Consider the following 20,869-nt stretch of genomic DNA (forward strand, 5'->3'; position numbering starts at 1 on the left):
GGGTTTATACCTTGCTAGGTCAAACAGTAACTCTATGTTTAACTTTTTGAAGAACTGCCAGATTATTTTCTAAAGTGGCTACACTATTTTACAATCCTATCAGCAGAGTATGAGGGTTCCAATTTTTCCACATCCCTGTCAGTGCTTAGTATCTGTCTTTTTGATTATAACTATTCTAGTGGATGCACAATGGTGCTTCATTGTAGTTTTGATTTGCATTTCTCAATTTACTAATGATGATGTGTGTATTTTTTTAAAGATTTTATTTATTTATTCATGAGAGAGAGAGAGAGACAGAGAGAGAGAGGCAGAGACACAGGCAGAGGGAAAGCAAGTTCCATGCACGGAGCCCGACGTGGGACTCGATCCCAGGTCTCCAGTATCACACCCTGGGCTAAAGGCAGCGCTAAACCACTGAGCCACCTGGGCTGCCCGATGAGTATGTTTTAATGTGCTTGTATCAGCCATCTGTATATCTTCTTAGGTGAAATTTTCTTCCTTCCTTCCTTTTTAATTTTTATTTTTTTAAAGATTTTATTTATTTATTCATGATAGACATAGAGAGGGGTGGGGGCAGAGACACAGGCAGAGGGAGAAGCAGGCTCCATGCAGGGAGCCTGATGTGGGACTTGATCCCGGGACTCCAGGATCACGCCCTGGACCAAAGGCAGGCACTAAACCGCTGAGCCACCCAGGGATCCCCTCCTTCCTTTTTTAAAAAAAGATTTATTTATTTATTCATGAGAGACACAGACTCAGAGAAAGAGGCAGAGACACAGGCAGAGGGAGAAGCAGGCTCCATGCAGGGAGCCCGATGTGGGACTCAATCCTGGGACCCTAGGATCATGCCCTGGGCTGAAGGCAGGCGCCCAACCGCTGAGCCACCCAGGCGTCCTTCCTTCCTTCCTTCCTTCCTTCCTTCCTTCCTTCCTTCCTTCCTTCCTTCCTTCCTTCCTTCCTTCCTTCCTTCCTTCCTTTCTTTTTTCAAGTAAGCACTATGTCCCAATGTGGGGCTTTAACTCACGACCCCAAGGTCAAGAGTTGTATGCTTTACTGACTGAGCCAACCAGGTGTCTCCTCGTTGGAGAAATTTCTATTCAGATCCTTTGCCCATTTTAAAGGTGAGTTATTTTTCATTGTATTTTTTAAAAAGGTTTTATTTATATGAGAGAAAGAGAGGGGGGGTGGGGAGAGGAGCAGAGGGAGAAGTAGGCTCCTCACTGAGCATGATGCGGGGCTCAATCCCAGGACCCTGCGAATCATGACCTGACCTGAAGGCAGATGCTTAATCTACTGAGCCACCCAGGTGTCCCCTCATTGTTTTATTGAGTTTTGTGAATTCTCCATATACTCTACATGCAAATCTTTTATCAGATATGTGATTTGTCAGCACTCTCTCCCATTCTGTGGGTTGCTTTGGTGGAGTTTCCAGTTTGGTGGGGGAGAGAAGACAAATATAGGGAGCAGGGTGGTAGGGAGGAGGTGTGGAGGGGGAGAGGCACTGTCCAGGGGGCCTACCTACGGTAAACTCTCTGAGTTTGCGGGTTCCCCACCTTGGTAGTAAGTGGACTGGATGAACTGCTCTGACAGTGCCATGGTTCTGCAGGCAAGAATGTGTGTCATCGTATATGCAGTGCTGCGTGATCAAGCATATATGCTAGGTGTCAGGGAGCTGGTATCTCACGAGACCAGAAGCATGGGGTGGGATGGGGAGTAGGAGCTTCTTTCTTAAGAAAGGAGACTCCATATTGCAAACTTCAAGGACTAATGGGTTACCTTGAAGGCAGCATGATGTGGCTTGAGAGCCAGATAGACTGAGTTTAGATTTTGGTTGTAGTAGATGCTACTACATAGTGTTCTCTCCATACTTCCTTAACCATTTTTGATGATTTCTTACTGCAAGTCCCTGGGATTTGCTGCCTGAGGGATTTCTCTGCTCAGAAGGCACACAGGAAAGTCTGGAAGTGCTAGGAGCAGTTCTCAATCCTTAGTTTCCTCATTTTCTTGGCAGGACAGCTGTGTTGTACTGTGCACTGTGTCTCAGAGGTCCCCAGTAGGATGCCTGCCACCCCTGCCACCATTGCCCACAGTGGTAACCTGCTCATTATTGTACCTTGAATTGGTTTCCATTCATTTCTTTGCTTCTACTAGAGCTTCCTGGGATCATCTCTCAAAAAGACCATTTGTACTCACATCCTTATCTCAGTGCCTGCTTCTGAGGAAACCCAACCTAAAAATACTGGTTCTTCCATGTCTTAGATACATCCATTTTATTTCCTTGGGCAGATCACTTTACCTTTTTGAACCTCGCTTTCCTCATGTACAGATTGGGGATAATAGCACAACTTCATGGAATAGTCATGAGGCTTAACATCTTACTCAGATATATTAATGGTTTAGTAAATGCTAGAAAAATCCTCTTTTATTTTCAGTTGTTTACTGGCCTGTAACAGGTGCTATCCCAGAGGTGCTTTGGTGGACCTGCCTCATTCAACCATAGCTGGGCAAGAAAAGCCAAGCAGCCTGGAGCTGGCCCAATGAGTGATTGGATTATTGCTCCCAGTTACTTGCTCCCTCCCTGCAATTAGATGTCCCCACTGTCTGTCATGCCTTGCATCCTCTAGAGAGAGCGTATCTTCTGTCTCTCATGCATTAGCCCTATGACATTCTTTGGTGAGTGGCATGTGACAATTGCCATATGTGAGAAGCTTTAAATGCATTATAGCATGGTTTGGCTCAGGCTTTTTCATTCCTGCCCCTAACCATGAGAAAAACATGTTCCCAGTGCTCAGCACATAGTATAAACAAGCACTTATTAACTGTGTATTAGGTACTGTCTTTGTGTTTCATGTTTCTACATGTATTAATTCATTTCATTGTCACAGAAAACCTAGATACAGGTCCTGTTATCACCAGCTTTATTTTATATATGTGGAAAACTAATGTTCAGTAAGAATGAGTACTTTGACCAAACTAACACAGCTGGAGAAAGGCAGGCAGTCTGCTTCGTCAGTCCATATTCTAACCACCCATTGTAGGTGATCAGCAAATGCTTATTGAATAAAAGTATGTTTAAATGATTGTTATCACTGACAACATTGTTCCTTCCCATTTACCCACACTCCAAAGGTGTAATCCACTGGGACAGAGATGGGCTTATGACTTTGGGCCTGGATGCTTTTCCTGCCTTATTTGTTGGACAGATAAGAAGCCCTTCTGAATCTCCTAACTGGGGAAGAAAAATCATCTGAGGTCATCAGTTGGGAACCCAAACATTTCTCCCATAGGACCCACAGGAACCACAAGATATCTCCTGTAAATTCTATGTGGAATCCAGACATACACCCTGTAAACTTATTTTTAAAGAATATTTTATTTATTCATGAGAGACAGAGAGAGGCAAGGACACAAGCAGAGAGAGAAGCGGGCTCCATGCAGGGACCCCGATGTGGGACTTGATCTCGGGTCTCCAGGATCGTATCCTGGGTTGAAGGCAGGCACTAAACCACTGAGCCACCCAGGATTCCCTACCCTGTAAATTTCCATGTGGACCTCAGACCCCTCTCCAAAAGGCTCATGTCAACCCCTATATCTTTCCTGAGGCTCACATGGACTCCCAACATCTCTCCTGTAGGAGCCATGTTTGAAAACGTCCTCAGGTTCCCATTCCTCATCTTATTGGGTCCTCCCTAAGGCTCTGTAAATCTGCTAAAGCTTGCATTATAGCAGGGGGAGAGCACTGACCATATGAGTGAACCAGGGACAGGACTAACAGCAGAACCCAGTGTCCTTCCCTTTATCACATGATTCTCCGCTCCTGATTGGCCTGGTGGCTAGATTATGCATCCTACTCAACTCTCCATAGCCCCTGAGACTCCCTCCCTTCCCTTCCCTCTCCCTGTTTCTTGTCTGCCTTTCTTCACTCCCACCCCCTTTCCATCCCAGCTGTGGGAGTGTGGCCCTACTCGCAGCAGGCTAGAGCCAGACAATAGGCCCTTATTCTGGGCAAAGAATCCCCTCAGTGTCTCCCACCCACTGAGGCTCCCTTCCAGGCCCAAGATGGTGTGAGTGGAGGGCGCTGTGGAGGGCAGGAGCCATTGGCTGGCAGGACAGAGGGTGGCCCTGGCTTTAGAGGTCTCCACAGGAGGTTTGCAACATAAACACTGTTCACAATAAAAGCTTGTCTTTCACTCTCAGCCCCATTTCTCCAAGCGGGTCTCTCCACTGTCACTAGTTCTGGGCTTTTAACTATTTACCCTAGTCTCTACTCTCTTTAGGTGTTCATCTCTGCGTATTACAGTCTCTTTCATTCTTTTTTTCTGTGTCTTGCTAAACTTCTGTCTTTCTATTCCTTTGTGTACCTTGCCTGTCCCTATTTCTCATCTCTTTCTCACTTCATCACGTTCTCCCTCTCTCTTCTATCTTTCCATATCTTTTTTTCTTTCCAAATCTTGATCTGTTTGCATTTCTCTCTCTCTGTCTCTCCATGTTTCTATGTCTCTATGTTGGTGGCTCTTCTCTTGTCTTCCTATTTCCATATTTCCATAGATCTATGTGTCCATTCTCCATATGTCTTGTCTCTGTCTCGTCTATGATTTTTTTAAAAAATTTTATTTATTTATTCACGATACACACACACACACACATACAGAGAGAGAGAGAGGCCGAGACACAGGCAGAGGGAGAAGCAGGCTCCCTGCGGGGAGCCCGACGTGGGACTCGATCCCGGGACCCCAGGGTCACGCCCTGGGCCGAAGGCAGGCGCTAAACCGCTGATCCACCCAGGCTGCCCCTCGTCTATGATTTTCTTTTCTTTTCTTTTTTTAACATTTTATTTATTTATTCATGAGAAACACACACACACAGAGAGGCAGAGACACAGGCAGAGGGAGAAGCAGGCTCCATGCAGGGAGCCCGACGTGGGACTCGATCCTGGGTCCCCAGGATCACGCCCTGGGCTGGAGGCAGATGCTCAGGCGCTGAGCCACCCAGGCGTCCCTCGTCTATGATTTTTCACCCTCCATCCTCTCTTTGCCACTTCGGGCCTGTGGACCTCAAGGAGCTTCATCAGGTGTCCTGCTCGCAAAGCTCTTCCTTTCTGATACGTCCCTCGGAGTGGCGTGGAGGTTATTCTCCCCATTTTACAGATTTGGAAGCTGAGGCTCTGGCTACAGGTGCCAGGCTACCAGCTCCGGGCCTTTCTCTCCCGGCCCTAGCTCTCCGTGCACCCTCGCCCTCTCGGGGCCCACTCACTGCCGGATCGGGCGGTGCCTGGGAACTTAGCACCTCGGACAGTTCCCGCAAGGTGCGGGGGCGGCCGGGCCTGTCTTCTCGCGAGCGCAGGAGCGGCGGCCCTAGAGGAGGCGAGGGAGTCTCGCGAGAGCGGCGGCTGCAGCGGGCGCGGGCGGCGCGGGCACGTGAGCATCCCTCCCGGAGCGCGCGCTCCCGGCCCCCAGCCCCGGAGTGGCTCCCGGCAGGGCTCCGCGCCGCGTCGCAGGCTGAGCAGGCGCAGCGCCGCGGCCTTTCTGCAGCCGAGCGGCGGCGGCGGTGAGTCCTGGGCCTCCAGGCCGGGGGCAGGGCTTTCCAGGGAGGCTGGGCGCAGGGCGAGGGGCGGTGACCCCCGTCCCGCTGGGCCCCCCTCCGCGCCACCTTGGCGGGCAGGGCAGGCCGAGCGGCTGGAGAGGTGGGCTCCAGGTGACCTTCCCCGTCGGGGGCGGGAGAAGATCGCTCCAGGTGGCCCCGGGCCTCCCAACCCCCACCACCCCCATTCCCGGCTCCCGCAGCGGGAACCTGGGTCTTGGGTGACGTCAGACCCTGGAGCCTGGGCTCGGGCCCCCTTCCCCCCCAGCCCCACCTGGCGTTCCCTGGAAACCGGCCTCCTCCTCTGGGGGATGGCGCACGCGACTGGCGGCGGGGTGACGGTGGCCTCCTGTGGGTGCTTGCAGGTGGACCCAGCCTGTGCACCCCCCCCCCCCCCGCCACGGTCTCCTCCCTTGCTTTGCCGACCTTTAGTCGGCGGGGGATGGGTGCACTGGCTGCCGGAGCCCGGGGTTTTGGAGGGGTGACGCCGAGGTAGCTCGTTCCCGTGTTGGCAGGAGGTGACCATGAGGAGGGGGGTGAGGTGCGTGGGGATGCATCCCGGTCCCTGCCCCGAGGAGCTCCTGGCAGGGGGTTGGGGAAACCGAGGAGGGACTCCTACTGAGAATTCACCATCTCGTAATGCCCCAGCTCCGGGATGGGGGGATCAGTTAGGGCCTGGCCGACTTTCCCAGGGACAGAAGGAGAAAGGGAGGCAAGAGCCAGTGAATGGACTTCCTGGGGGAGGGGAGATTTGGTTGGGGGGAGAGTCCAGAGGGCATTCCCAGGGGAGTGGTATGGGCTAAGAGGGGAGCCCGCCTGTGACCCCAGCTCTGTGCCTGTGCCCATGGGGCAGGGGGACTCTGAAAGGATCCAAGCCTTACCTGCTCTACCTGTACAGGCACAGGGCCCTGAAAGAGGGGGATGGTTCTTGCAGGGGCATGACTGCCAAGGGGGATTTTGTGTGGGGCTTCACAAAACTTGCTAGTTTAGATCTGACCGGGGTGTACTTCGGGAGCCTGAAGGCAGAGTCCCTGGAGCTGAGAGAGGATGTCTCTGGCGAATGTCTCTCTTCACAGAAGAAAGGGTCGCGGGTGTAGCAAACCCGGTGGAGAGTCAGCGGGATCGGGGAAGAGAACTCTGGAGAGGGGCCTCGGGCTCTGGGCTCTGCCGCTGTTTCTTTAACTCTTTCCCTGGCTGGCCAGCTACCTCTGAACAAGTTGATTCCCCTTTTGGGCGGCTCTTTGCCAGCACCTTTCTCTGGGGAAGAAATAATAGGACTAAATACTGTCCTCCCTTGAGGAAGCTGCTTGATCTAGTTTAGAGCGTCCCTCCCAGTTCTTCATTTTCTTTTCCTCCCTCCTCCCTTCGCCTTCCTCCCCCTCTCTCTGCCCCCTCCCCACAGCATTTCCTCTACAGGCTGTGCTTCCTTCCCCACTGATAGCCTGGAATCTTTCAAGGCTTCCTGGAGGAAGCATGGTACAGCAGGGTTGACAGAAGTTTGTGGGCTTAGCCTGATGGGGGAAGGGCAGCAGGTGCTCCACTCCCACCCCTTGGGAGGCTTTTTAAGTCTTTTTTTTTTTTTTAATATTTTACTTATTTATTTAACATTGAGAGTGAGAAGCAAGCATAAGCAGGGGGAGCAGGAAAGGAAGAAGCAGGTTTCCCACTGAGTAGGGAGCCTGATGCAGGGCTTGATCCCAGGACCCTGAGATCACGACCTGAGCCGAAGGCAGATGCCTAAAATGCCAGCCAGGCTCAGGATCAGCAGGGGTACTGAACAGGCATCACAGGACAGTGACAGCCACATGCCAGAAGAGTGCTGTTTTCTGAGGATGATTCATAGTTCTGGGACTTTAGGGCTGGGGATGTGGGCTTGGGGTGTGATAAGCGGATCAGAGGTAAAGCAAGAGTGGGGAACTTCCGTCTTAGCAGCCTTGCTCTGTGCTCTGGCTTCTGCACTGAGTCATCCATACTTTGCTACACTGACTTCTCTGTAACCATGGGCACACCTTTGGGAGAAACCCCGGGAGTAGGATGGGGGTCAGGCTGGAGCAGGGTTGGAGTCTCCTCCTTTGACTCTCCCACAACCCAAGTTATTTTTTTTTTAAGATTTTATTTATTTATTCATGAGAGATACAGAGAGAGAGGCAGAGACACAGGCAGAGGGAGAGGCAGGCTCTCTGCCGGGAGCCCCAAATGGGACTCAATCCCAGGAACCCGGGTTCACGCCCTGAGCCAAAGGCAGACACTCAACTGCTGAGCCACCCAGGCATCCCATCCCACAACCCAAGTTATTATCTGCCTCCCTCCTCCTTGTTTTTATGGAGGATTTTAGTGCTGGGCCACAGTCTTTCACTCCATTGCTTCCTTCTACCATCCTTTCTACCAGCCACATTTGAATCTGGCCATCATTGGCATGTGACTACCTCTAAAATCTTAAACTACAGTATCCTCTGAGCACCGTCAGGCCCAACTTCATTTTATCTGCTTTGTGATCTCAAGGAGACCTCTAGTTCTCTGGTACCTCCATTTCCTCTGTTCCATGAGCATTACACCTTCCATGTCCTTCCTGGACCCCAGGGTCCAGGATTTTAACCATTCTCTGGTTCATGCCTCAACAGCCATACCACTTTGTCTGTGTGTCCCACTACAGCAGCAGACCCCCCATTTCTGGATTCTACACTCAGAACACAAAAGTTTCTGGGTGCTATCACATACCAGGGCAATCTGGTTCTATGTCGGTGCATGGTCTCCAGCCTCAGCTGTTCCTCTGTCACTTTAGAAACCCTTCCCCTCTTCCCATCAGCTCCCCATTCCATTTTGTGGAGAAGTATCCCAAACTGGACCACTTTCGCAAAGCCTTTTGCTCCCAAGGAGGAGAGTTGGGTGGGTGTGTGGGAGGTAGGACTGTGCCCACGTTTCTCCATTTCTTGAGTTTGGTTGTTCAATCCCAGTGGAAGAAGGGCTGTCTACTCTGTGCTATGGATGCTGGCCCTTCTGTCTTCTGGGGTCCCAGTGTCCATCAGCTGTTTCACTCTCTATTGTATCTGCCACTGTTTTCCCTGATGCCTTCCTCCCACTTCCAAATATATATACTCAAGTATCCTATCTGGAAAAACCTTTCTAACCCTATGTCCTCCTCCAGCTGCTGCTGTTTAAAACCTATTGTATCTTACTACAAAAGTGATATGAGGGGACGCCTGGGTGGCTCAGTGGTTGAGCTTCTGCCTTGGGCTCAGGGCGTGATCTCAGGGTCTGGGATCGAGTCCCGCATCGGGCTCCCCGCAGGGAGCCTGCTTCTCCCTCTGTCTGTGTCTCTGCCTCTCTTTCTGTGTGTGTCTCATGAATAAATACATAAAATCTTTTAAAAAAAGTGATATGAGACCATTGTAGAAATTTTCGAAAACAAAGATAGAAGGAAAGAAAACAAATAACTTATAATCTTATTATCCAAACATGACTACTATTCATTCTTTGGCACATGGTGTTACAGTGTTGCCACTGATAATCTTTGTGTGTGTGTGTATTAAAATCTCAGCAATTTTTCTGAAAGATGAGTCTGCTAGACTTGTCCCTTCTTCTCTTTCCTGTTTTCATTTCTTGGCAGCTGGCCTTTGCCCTACCACTTCCTGAAGCTGTGACCTCTAAACTGCCAAATAGCCCATGACACACCTCACCGCTCCATGGCCCATGATGTTGTCGATCCAGTTGATCAATCATTAAAAATATTGAGATAACCTGTATCATTAACATGAAAAATTTTCAAGAGATATTGTTGAGTGGAAAAAAACAGGTTGTAAAACAGCATGTACAAAATGATCTTGTTTTTGTCATATATGCAAAACAGAAATCTAGAGGTCAATCTTTTAAAGAGATGGCCTTTGAGAAGTAGATTTGGAAGAACTTTTATTTTCAACTTTATACACTTTGTTTTTTTAACTTGCAAATTTTTTTTTTTTTTAAAGATTTCACCCACTCATTCATGAGAGACACACAGAGAGAGAGAGAGAGGCAGAGACACAGGCAGAGGGAGAAGCAGGCTCCATGCAGGTGGCCTGATGTGGAACTTGATCCCGGGACTCCAGGATCACGCCCTGAGCCAAAGGCGGGCGCCAAACCGCTGAGCCACCCAGGGATCCCCAAAGCCACCCAGAGATCCCCCAAATATTTTTATACAAAGCTAAAAACATTTTCATTCTACAAAAAAAAAAAAAAACCTATGAGACTATATATACATATTTTTAGTTTCTATTTAAATTATAGCTAGTTAACACAAGGCGCTCTTTCTTTTTGTTGGTTTTAATTTTGTTTTTATTTTTTTGGGGGGAGGGGTAGAGGGAGAGAGAGAAAATCTTAAGCAGGCTCTAGGCCCAGTGTGGAGCCCAGTGCAGGACTCAGTCTCACACCCCTGAGATCATGACCTGAGCCAAAATGAAGAGTTGAATGCTTAACTGACTGAGTCTCCCAGTCACCCCATGAGGCTATTTTTTTTTTTTTTTTAAAGAGGAGAGGAATAGAATATTTCAGTGGCTTTCAAGACTCTTGAGGATAAAGCCCAAATTCTGCCCATAGCCTTCAAGGCCAGGATGACCCAGCCCTTCTACCTTTCAACATGATTTTTGCCTTTCTTTCCTTCCCTTTGCTTTGAGCTTCATTCAGTCCCTTGAATATGCCATGCTATCGCTGTCCTGACTTCCACACTTGTTTCCCTGTCTTTCCCTGGCCGACTCCTATTCATCCATCAGGATTCAGGTCTTCTCTGAAGCCCTCCATGGCTCCTCCAGGACAGACCAGGGAGGGGCTCTTCTGTGTTCTCACAGCTTTTTGTACTTGCTCTTCCACGACACTTCTCAGGCTGTGTTATAATTGCCCATTGACTTAACTGGGTTCTCCACTCTTCCCTCTTCCCTCTCAATCCCATCCTGTCTCCTCTTTTATAAAGAAAATTGAAGCAGATACACAGGACTCTCACTGTCCTTTCCAAGGCCTCAAACCCACATCTGTTTGCATCATGTTTTCCTTCCCACTTGCTAGTATTGAGGCTTGTCCCACCTCCCGGCACTGGACCTCATCCTTCTCCCTTTATTAGGGGCTTGCTCTGTGTTAACCTCTGTTTCTATTGTCATTGCAGCTTGCCTGGATCTTTCCCATCTCTAGCTTACTTCCATCTTAAACACCCAGCAGCTGCAGCCCTCCCAGGACCCCATAGCCCACCTACGTAGTACCTGTCTCTCTTCTCTTCCTAGACAGGCTTCTTCAAAGAGCTTTCTATGCCTGCTCTCAGCTTGTGTGTTCAACTAGCTCTAATTTGACTTCTACTTCTGCCCACCCTCACCCATCTGTGGCCATCAAAACAATTCTTGCCCGGGGCATAGATGACTAGCTGTTATTGAGTGTTACACACACCAGTCTTTAGCCCTTCTCATGCCAGACTTCTCAGTGGCATCTGTCATATTTGTTCACTGTCTGCTCCTAACTTTGGAGACTCCATGCTCCTGATTTTCCTCCTGCCTCAGTGACTGCTCTCCTCATTCTTTGCCAGCTCATCTTCTTCTGCCTGGCATTCATTCATTCATACATTCATTCATTTATTTTCTGTTTGTATTTTTTTTCAAAGATTTTATTTATTTATTCGTGAGACACACAGAGAGGCAGAGACATAGGCTGAGGGAGAAGCAGGCTCCCTGCAGGGAGCCTGATAATGGGATTCGATCCCAGAACCCCAGGATCACACCCTGAGTCAAAGGCAGCCACTCAACCACTGAGCCACCCAGGCGTCCCAGATAATGACTTTTAAAAATTGTCATTCCATTTATGTTTATTAGAACATTCTCTTTCCTTCCTTTTCTTTTGGGTATCTCCATGGACTTATGCATTTTTTTCATTCCTTATAATCTATTCCTGACATTATTCATACTCTTCTCCAACTTTGTATTTTGAAAACTTTTACACCAAACTAAAGTAGAAGGGACATTTATATTGCTTTGCCTAGATTCACACCTTGTTAACTTTTGCCACATTTGCTTTGATTCTGTATCTATGTCATTTTTATTTTCTGAACTATTTGAAGCGAGTTTCAGACATATGACACATTACTCCTAAGCCCTTGAATACATATTTGCTAAGAATAAGGGCATTCTCCTGTAAAACTTCAATTAAATTATCACACCCAAGAAATGTAAAGATCGACACAATAATTATTATTTAGTTTCCTTTTCATCCCAGTGATGACCTTTATAGTGTTTCCCCTTTGAACAAGGATCCAATCGAGGCTTACTTACACGTTGCGTTGGTTCTTGTTGCCATAGATCTTTAGTCTCCATTAGTTTAGATCATCCTTTATTTTTTACTTTAAAAAATCTTTTAGGATGTTGGCATTTTATTTATTTATTTTTATTTTATTTTTTATTTTTTTTAATTTTTTATTTATTTATGATAGTCACAGAGAGAGAGAGAGAGGGGCAGAGACACAGGCAGAGGGAGAAGCAGGCTCCATGCACCGGGAGCCCGACGTGGGATTCGATCCCGGGTCTCCAGGATCGCGCCCTGGGCCAAAGGCAGGCGCTAAACCGCTGCGCCACCCAGGGATCCCGGATGTTGTCATTTTAAAAAAGATTTTATTTGTTGGCACTGGGTAACTCAGTGGTTGAGCCTCTGCTTTCAGCTCTGGGTGTGATCCCGGGGTCCTGGGATCGAGTCCCACATCGGGCTCCCTGCATGGAGCCTCCTTCTCCCTCCGCCTGTGTCTCTGCCTCTCTCTGTGTGTCATGAATAAATAAATAAAATCTTAAATTAAAAAAAATTTATGTAAGATTTTAATTTAAATCTTTTATTTAATATTTTATTTATTTATTTAAGATTTTTAAAAAAAGACTTTATTGGGACGCCTGGGTGGCTCAGTGGTTGAGCACCTGCCCCTGGCTCAGGGCGTGGTCCGTGGTCTCAGGATCAAGTCCCACATCGGGCTCCCTCTCTGGAGCCTGCGTCTCCCTCTGCCTGTGTCTCTGCCTTTCTCTCTCTGTCTCTCATGAATAAATAAATAAAATCTTTTAAAAAAATTGCCATGACTTTTGTGACCTATCATATGAGCCATCCTGGAGAATGTTCCTCGTACTTAAAATATGTATTCTGCTGCTATTGGACAGAATGTTCTGTAGATGTGTGTCAGGTCTATTTGGTATAAAGTATAGTTCAAATCCAATGTTTCTTTGTTGATTTTCTCTCTAGATGATCTAGGTATTGTTGACAGTGGGATATTGAAATCCTCTATTATTATTGTGTGGCTGTCTACCTTTCCCTTCAGATCTGTTAGTATTTGCTTAACATATATTAGGTGCTTGGGGATCCCTGGGTGGCTCAGCGGTTTATCACCTGCCTTCGGCCCAGGGCCTGATCCTGGAGACCTGGTATCGAGTCCCACATTGGGCTTCCTGCATGGAGCCAGCTTCTCCCTCTGCCTGTGTCTCTGCCTTTCTCTCTCTGTCTCTCATGAATAAATAAATAAAATCTTTTAAAAAAATTCATGAGAGACACAGAGACAGAGGCAGAGACACAGGCAGAGGGAGAAGCAGGCCCTCCATGGGGGAGCCTGATGTGGAACTTGATCCCAGGACCCCAGGATCATGACCTGAGCCAAAGGCAGTTGCTCAACCACTGATCCACCCAGGCACCCAAGATTTATTTTTAAGTAACTTCAATATCCAGTGGGGGGCTTGAACTCACAACTCTGAGATGAAGAGTTGCTCCACTGGCTAAGCCAGCCAGGTGCCCCTGGATGTTGGCATTTTTTAACAGTCCAGATGTGTTTAGTTTTCATTTATTTTTATGAATTATTATTATTAATTTTTAATAGTCACTCATTTATTTATTTATTTATTTAAAGATTTATTTATTTAAAAGAGCTAGTGTTTGGGGAGGGGGGCGGAAGGAGATGAGCAAGCCGACTAGCAGCGAGCCGACTTCCTGCTGAGCTCAGTCCCAGGACCTTATCCCATGACCCTGAGATCATGACCTGAGGTGAAAGCAAGAGTCGGATGCTTAACTGACTGAACCACCCAAGCACCTCCAGGCCAGTTTAGTTTTTAGAATGCTCCACAACTTAAATTCGTTTGTTTCTCATGATTGGATTCAAGTTAAACATTTTGGGGCAGGAATACTACATAGGTGATAGTGCATCCTTGGTACATCATACTGGGAGGCCATAATGTTCATCTGTCCCATTATTGGTGATGTTAAGTGTGATCACTTAAGGTTGTATCTGCCAGCTTTTTTCACGATAAAAATACCTGTTCCCTTTTGTAATTAGCAAGTCCCCTTTGGGCTGGGCTGGTACTTTGTGACCGTGACTCTTCCTCCCCATAGTCTCTGGTCCAGTGGTTTTGGAAGCCATTGAGGATTCTTGCCTGAATCAGCGGTTACATTAGTGATGGTGGAGCTGGGAGATTTTCTAATTGTCACTCCTACATTTATGGCTAACTTTTCTGCAAAGAAGAACTCTTCCCTCTCTTTTTATTTTTTATTTTTTTAAAAGACTTTATTCATGAGAGACACACACACACAGAGGCAGAGACACAGGCAGAGACACAGGCAGAGGGAGAAGCAGGCTCCATGCAGGGAGCCCGACGTGGGACTCGATCCCGGGACGCCAGGATCAGGCCCTGGGCTGAAGGCAGGTGCTAAACCACTGAGCCACCCAGGCTGCCCATTCCCTCTCTTTTTAAAAAATAAGATTGTCTCTTTGGACTCATGGATTATTATTTTTTTTCACCACAAAATAGTGATATTTATTTTTGACTTTTGTATTGTATTGTATTTATTTATTTATTTATTTATTTATTTATACTTTTTAAAGATTTATTTATTTATTTATTCATGATAGACATAGAGAGAGAGAGAGAGAGAGGCAGAGACACAGGCAGAGGAACAAGCAGGCTCCATGCCGGGAGCCTGACGCGGGACTCAATCCCGGGACTCTAGGACCGCGCCCTGGGCCAAAGGCAGGTGCTAAACCGCTAAGCCACCCAGGGATCCCCAACTTTTGTATTTTAAATACTATTTATCTTATTGAGGAAGTAGTATATATCCATTGTAGAGAATTTGGAAAATACATAGGGGAATAATGGAGAAGATAAAAATCACCTATGATCCCCACCATCAAATGAAAATTCCTGAGAGCATTTTGGTGTATCATGGATTATTGTTTAACATTCAGGATGTCATATATTACTATCATTATTTTTGAGACTCTTAATTGTATCAAATTTGGCTGGTGGTAGCTCTTTCAAACTGGTGTCTTTTTTTTTTTAAATTTTTATTTATTTATTTATGATAGTCACAGAGAGAGAGAGAGAGAGGCAGAGACACAGGCAGAGGGAGAAGCAGGCACCATGCACCGGGAGCCCGATGTGGGATTCGATCCCGGGTCTCCAGGATCGTGCCCCGGGCCAAAGGCAGGCGTCAAACCGCTGCGCCACCCAGGGATCCCCTCAAACTGGTGTCTTTTTGACATGCGTCCATTTGTTGAATACCTACTTGTTTCTGGTACCACAAGATGTTCTAGGCTCTCCTGGTATTTCCTTGTCCTGGCTTGAGACCATCCGTATATATTTTTTAAGCCGTGAGTACATACTGATTCCTCCATTTCGAATTCAACATCATAGGGCTCTTACCTTCCCACATTGCATATTCTCTCTCCATGTTTTAACAGTGAGAACCCACGTCCCAACGATATCCACCCTGTACACTCGTGCTCTCTCCTATGATACACATGACAAAGTTTCAGCATCACCGCACTGTAACAGCGGTAACAGTAAACCTGCTTATATTTAAACTTTCGTTTTCTTTTTTTTTAAGATTATTTATTTATTTATTCATGAGAGACACGGAGAGAGAGGCAGAGACCCAGGCAGAGGGAGAAGCAGGCTCCCTGAGGAGAGCCTGATGTGGGACTCGATCCCGGGACCCTGGTATCACACCCTGAGCTGAAGGCAGGTGCTCAACCACTGAGCCACCCAGGTGCCCCCCCTTAAGCTTTCTTTCCAGTTATTTTTATCCTTAAGATATATCCTTTTAAGAGAACACAGAGTGCTCTGATCAAGTTATTTGGCCAGTTCTTTTTTCTATGTGGTCGTGTTATCAATTTCCTGTACAGTTAACTTCATTTGCTTTTGTTTATTTCATTTTTAGGGTTTGCTTTTCATTCTGGTGTAAGTTCTTGAGTATTTAGATATTATATGTACAAAAGTATGTATTAATCTTTACCCAGGGAAGTCTCATTAGTCATCTGAGCCCTGACATCACGTAGGTGACCATTTTTTTAGTGTCTGGTTTACTTTTCCTGTGTTTCTTTTGCAAAAATAAGCAGCTTTGTCTGTATGTTATCCTTCCCCTTTTTGCATAAAAGGTAGCATACTATTTATACTTATTTGTACTTTGCTTTTTTTTCATTTAACTGTTCTACAGCAGTTAATAGAGATCCTCTTCATTCTTTTTTACAGCTACTCCATTGAATGATGCACCACAGTTTATTCAAATGGTTGCATTTAGGTCACTTCCAACAGTTTGCTATTGCAAAATAGAGTCACACTGAATGACATGTATTTATTGTTTCTTATTTGTGGGTAAATAAGCAGAAGTAGGATTGTTGAGGTCAAAAGGAAAAAAAATATTTTTATTTTCCTCTCCCCTCTTTTATTTTTTTACTATAAAAGATAGCATATTGTTTTGACTTTTGTCTTTTGTTTGCCTATTGTCTAGACTAGACTGTTCTATATTTATGTCATTTATTCAACAACTAGTAATGGTGGAGATCTTTCCACACCAGTATTTTTTTTTAAATAGCTGCAGAGAAAAAAAAATATAAAAATAAAATAAAAATAAATAGATATATAGCTGCAGAGCATTTTATTTTATTTTATTTTATTTTATTTTATTTTATTTTATTTTGCAGAGCATTTTAAAAACTGCAGAACAGTCCACTGTATGATTGTACCCTTTATTTCATCATCCCCTATTGATGTGTAAATTGTTTCCAATCTTTTGGTGTTACAAACAGTGCTACAATTAATGCAGCTGTGTAAGGGGATGTCTTTTCTTTTCTTTTTAAAGATTTTATTTATTTATTCAAGAGAGACACAGAAAGAGAGGCAGAGGTAGAAGCAGGCTCCTCGCAGGGAGCCAGATGCGGGATCAGGACTCTGGGATTAGGACTCGATCCTGAACCGGGATCACACCCTGAGCAGAAGGGTGTAGTCTCATGCTTGATGAATTTGCACAAAGTTGACACTGTGTAACCAGCTCCCAGGCCCAGGGACAGACCATCACCAGTACCTCTGTGTATGTTCCCTGTTCCCCCAAGGGTAAAACTATCTTGACTTTAGTTTTTTTTTCCTCTCCTGCATCTTGACTTTTAACACCACAGATTCATTTTGCCTGCTTTTAACCTTGATAGAAATTTCTACTGAACTTTTAAGCGTTGCATTACCTTAGTACTTGGTCATAGACCATTTTCTTTATTTTTTTAGATTTTAAAAATTTTGTATTCATGAGAGACACAGAGAGAGAGACACAGGCAGAGGGAGAAGCAGGCTCCATGCAGGGAGCCCGATGTGGGACTTGATCCTGGGTCTCCAGGATCATGCCCTGGGCCAAAGGCAGATGCTCAGCCACTGAGCCACCCAGGCACCCACAAAGACCATTTTCGATTTTGAATATTCACAATGTCTACAAGGCAGCCCTGTCTGGGGTGAGGGGGTTCTCACAGCAACTGGGACTTAGTGTGTCCATAAGGCAACTTCTTATCTCCCTGGGACACTGTGTCTGTTCTCTTGGTTTCTTCCCACGATGGGACTCTCAGTGAATAGCTCCACCATCATGCACTTACGGTTTTAGCTGGCAGGGAGTCTTCTTGATGGCCTCCCTCCTCCCACTCCCCAAATCCACCTCAGGGTCCCTTCAAACTGGCCTCCTAAGCGCCTCAAGAATCACTCCCCACCTCACCTCTCCAGCTGCTGCTTCCACTTTGTACTCTTTGCTTTGGCTGAGGTAGCTTGCTTTTCCCTTTCTTAAAAGTGTGAGGCTTCTTCCTACATCAGAGTCTGTGCAAGCTTTCTACTCTGCCCGGAAGGAATCCTTGCCCTAGGCATCTCCTCTGTATTCTTCAGGTCTCTTTGCTCACTGCTTACGTCAAATTTCCCTGACTCCCTGACTCCCCTTACCAGGTTAGATCACCTTGCTATCTATTGTGCATATTTTCATGGTAGCCACCTTTCCCTTTTAGAGTATGTACTGCACAGGTTATTGACTGTTTCATGCAGAGGGCAGGAGCCACATCTGTCTTACGCTGTCTCCGGGTGCTTGACACATTACACATCCCCAACAGATGACCGAAGGCAAAGGCAGGAGAGAGGGGAGGCCAGCCGTGAGTGATGCCGGCTTTGTCATGTTCAGGATCAAGGAACAGAATTTTCTCTTTCATGGGCAGCCTGGCTGGCTCAGCGGTTTAGCACCGCCTTTAGCCCAGGGTGTGATCCTGGAGACCCGGGGTCGAGTCCCAGGTCGGGCTCCCTGCATGGAGCCTGCTTCTCCACCTGTGTCTCTGCCCCTCCCCCGCACCGTGTCTCTCATGAATAAATAAATAAATAAAAAGAATTTTCTCTTTCAGAGGCCTCTAGTGTCCTCAGGCCTTCTCTGTCACTTGCCTTCTCATGGGGGTCCCTTCCCAGGTACCTTTCCCCTCCTCAAATAGGATTTTCTGAAGATAGACCCTATGCCTTGAGGCAAAGGACAGGAGTGCCTGGGCTCACCCCCTGTAGGCATTAGAACCAGGTTCTAACCCTGCAAGGCCTGAGAGAGGGACTCGGTTGAGCTGGGCCTGATCCTCATCATGCTCTGGCTTTTCTTTCCTTCCAGGTCAAGACAAAGAGGCGTGGGCAGGCCGCTGGGCCGGCTGGTGCCATCGGTGCCATCATGGCAGGTAAGGACAGGGTCGCGTGGATAGAACATGCAAGTGAGCATAGGATGGGTGCCCCCTTCCTAGTCTCTTTATCCCCTGATTTTTGGAGGTCGAGTTCTTTCTGTCCTCTTGTCCCCAGGCTTTTCCTGGTCCCCCACTGAGGCCTGTATCTCCAAAACCCTCAGCATGACACTGTCCAGTTCTGTCAGGTCTCTGATTGAGCATCCCGATGCCCTGGTCCTGCTGGCCATCTGACTGATACAGCAGCACAGGTGGCTCACTCCCTGTCCCGTGGTCACCATTGCTCTTTAATACTGTGAGACCCTTTCCTTCTGGCTTCTCAATTGTCTGGTTTCCAAAGGCTCGGGTACAGAATGCCAGAGCTGGAGGGACGTTGAGAGACTATCTAGTTGATGCCCCACCATACCAGATAAACAGAAAACAGGAGTATTGGTGTGCACATAGAAACCCTCATCTCCAGGCTCGCCCATCCTGCTTCATCTGCCTGGAACTGGACACCATTTAATTGTTGTTCTTCTGAGAGATGGTAACACTGCCTCGAGGCCTTTGGTTACTTTGGGAACCTAAGAGCAGACTTGAGGAACCAGGGATGGCCAGGTGGGGATTGCAGTGTAGCCTGTGACCACAGGGGCCGGGGGCGGGGCGGGCAGCTGAAACCAGGGCAAGGAGGATCATACTGGGTCATCAGGGAGGGGAACATTCAAGGTGATGCTGTGCAATATGCTTCACCCACAGAGAAAGTGAACAACTTCCCACCGTTGCCCAAATTCATCCCCCTGAAGCCATGTTTCTACCAAGACTTTGAGGCAGACATCCCTCCCCAGCATCTCAGCATGACCAAGCGCCTCTACTACCTCTGGATGTGTAAGTGCTGTGGGATGGGGGCGGGCCATGGAGGGTGGGAGGAGGAGGGAGGAAGGCTGGTGGGTGCTGGCCATCAGGATGGGGGCCCGTAGGCCTGGCTGTCCTTCAGCCACACTTGCAGCATCTGCATGGGCCATCTCCCAGCAGCCTCCTTTCATGGGCCGACCCCCCATCTGGGCCCCGGTTTCCCTCATCCCCTTGCCCTCCACTTCTCATTCACAGAGCATCTGGATGAGCATTTCTGGCCGCAGTATCATTTCTCTTTTCTTGTGCTCCCTTCCCCTTCCCGCTTGGGTGATTTGCCAGGGAGCCTCCAGTGGCTGCCAGGACCTTGGGATTCTGGATTCAGAGAGAAATCCTAGTCTCAAAGCCACATTTGTCTTGGCTTCCTTTGGAAAACTGCTCAGAGAAAAGAGCATTAACTGGGAATTGGGAGATATGGGATCAAATTGGGCTGGTTGTCCTTCTTCCTAAGCAACGGTCCCCTCACTTATAGCAGGAGAGTTTTGAGTCAGTGATCACTATGGTTCCAAGGAGTTCTGTGTTGTTCTCTAAGAATATAGAGGTCTAATGTTCTACAGAGTCGAGGTCCAGAGTTTAAAGGCTCTAGTTGCTGATAGTCTGTGTCAGGTCGGTGGGAAAGTATCATTTTAGAGGGATGGGACTTGGCTGTGCCCAGGCTAGTACCTTCCAGGCATGTACAAGGAGGGGGAGGGCAGGCTGGCCTTTCCTGAGTGGGTACCTGGCCTCCTGGAACCTTAGACCTGCAGTGGACCACCGCCAGGGTCTGTCACATGTGATGTTCCTTGAGTCAGCCCACACTTAGCTGCTGACTTGGGGAGGTGATTGCTCATGCCAGCGAGGTGGTAAAGAACGCTGTCTTTGCAGGTTCTTCATGGGATGGTAGAAGGAGTGTAGGATAGACAGACTCAGTTTCAAGTCTTGGCTTCGCCTTTGGGCAGAGAAGGAGCCTTTCTCCAAGTAACATGAGGAAAGGAAGAGATGGGGCAGGTGTGGCTAGGTCTGTAGATGTGGGGAAGAGGACGAGGAGGTCGCCTCTAATGGCTTCTATTTTTTCCAATCAAATGTGATGTAGAAGCAGGAATGGGAGCTTTGAGGAAAGTGGGATTAGAATGAAAGCACATTTGTGGACAGAGGGTGAGGACACTATCCAAAGACACATGACCCCTAAAATTTCTAGGCCATTCACAGGGTCCGCTTGAGTTTGGCTGATGAATTTATGGTCCTTGCAGGCTTCTCCGTAGGCTTCCTTCTTTCCTAGCAGCACTCAGCTCAGGTACAGATGGGAATTGTGTCCATCCAGGGGGAATGTGACCAGAAAACGAGGCAGGGGAGAGCATTAGAAAACATGTAATGAATTATGGAATCAAATCTGGACAGGGAGAGAAATGGAGGTAGTGAAAAGCTGAGTGGCCATGTTAATGGATCTGT

The 20,869-nt window shown here is 47.4% G+C and overlaps 1 protein-coding gene across 2 annotated transcripts in view; it reads left to right on the forward strand.

Moving 5' to 3' along the window:
- The window catches only part of SCAMP5 (secretory carrier membrane protein 5), a 29,193-nt gene that overhangs the window by 1,669 nt on the left and 6,655 nt on the right, over positions 1-20,869 (forward strand). The window contains exons 1-3 of one of the 2 annotated variants that reach the window (XM_038581023.1): positions 5,408-5,547; positions 18,490-18,553; positions 19,289-19,417. In XM_038581023.1, the coding sequence (XP_038436951.1) occupies positions 18,547-18,553; positions 19,289-19,417 (136 nt within the window). In that variant the 5' untranslated portion in view covers positions 5,408-5,547; positions 18,490-18,546. Of the gene's footprint in view, positions 1-5,407; positions 5,548-18,489; positions 18,554-19,288; positions 19,418-20,869 lie in introns of those variants that run through there. The other variant, XM_038581022.1, reaches the window with a different exon arrangement.

This window comes from Canis lupus, chromosome 30 (assembly GCF_011100685.1).
Source record: "Canis lupus familiaris isolate Mischka breed German Shepherd chromosome 30, alternate assembly UU_Cfam_GSD_1.0, whole genome shotgun sequence".
In the NCBI taxonomy this organism is placed as follows: domain Eukaryota; kingdom Metazoa; phylum Chordata; class Mammalia; order Carnivora; family Canidae; genus Canis; species Canis lupus.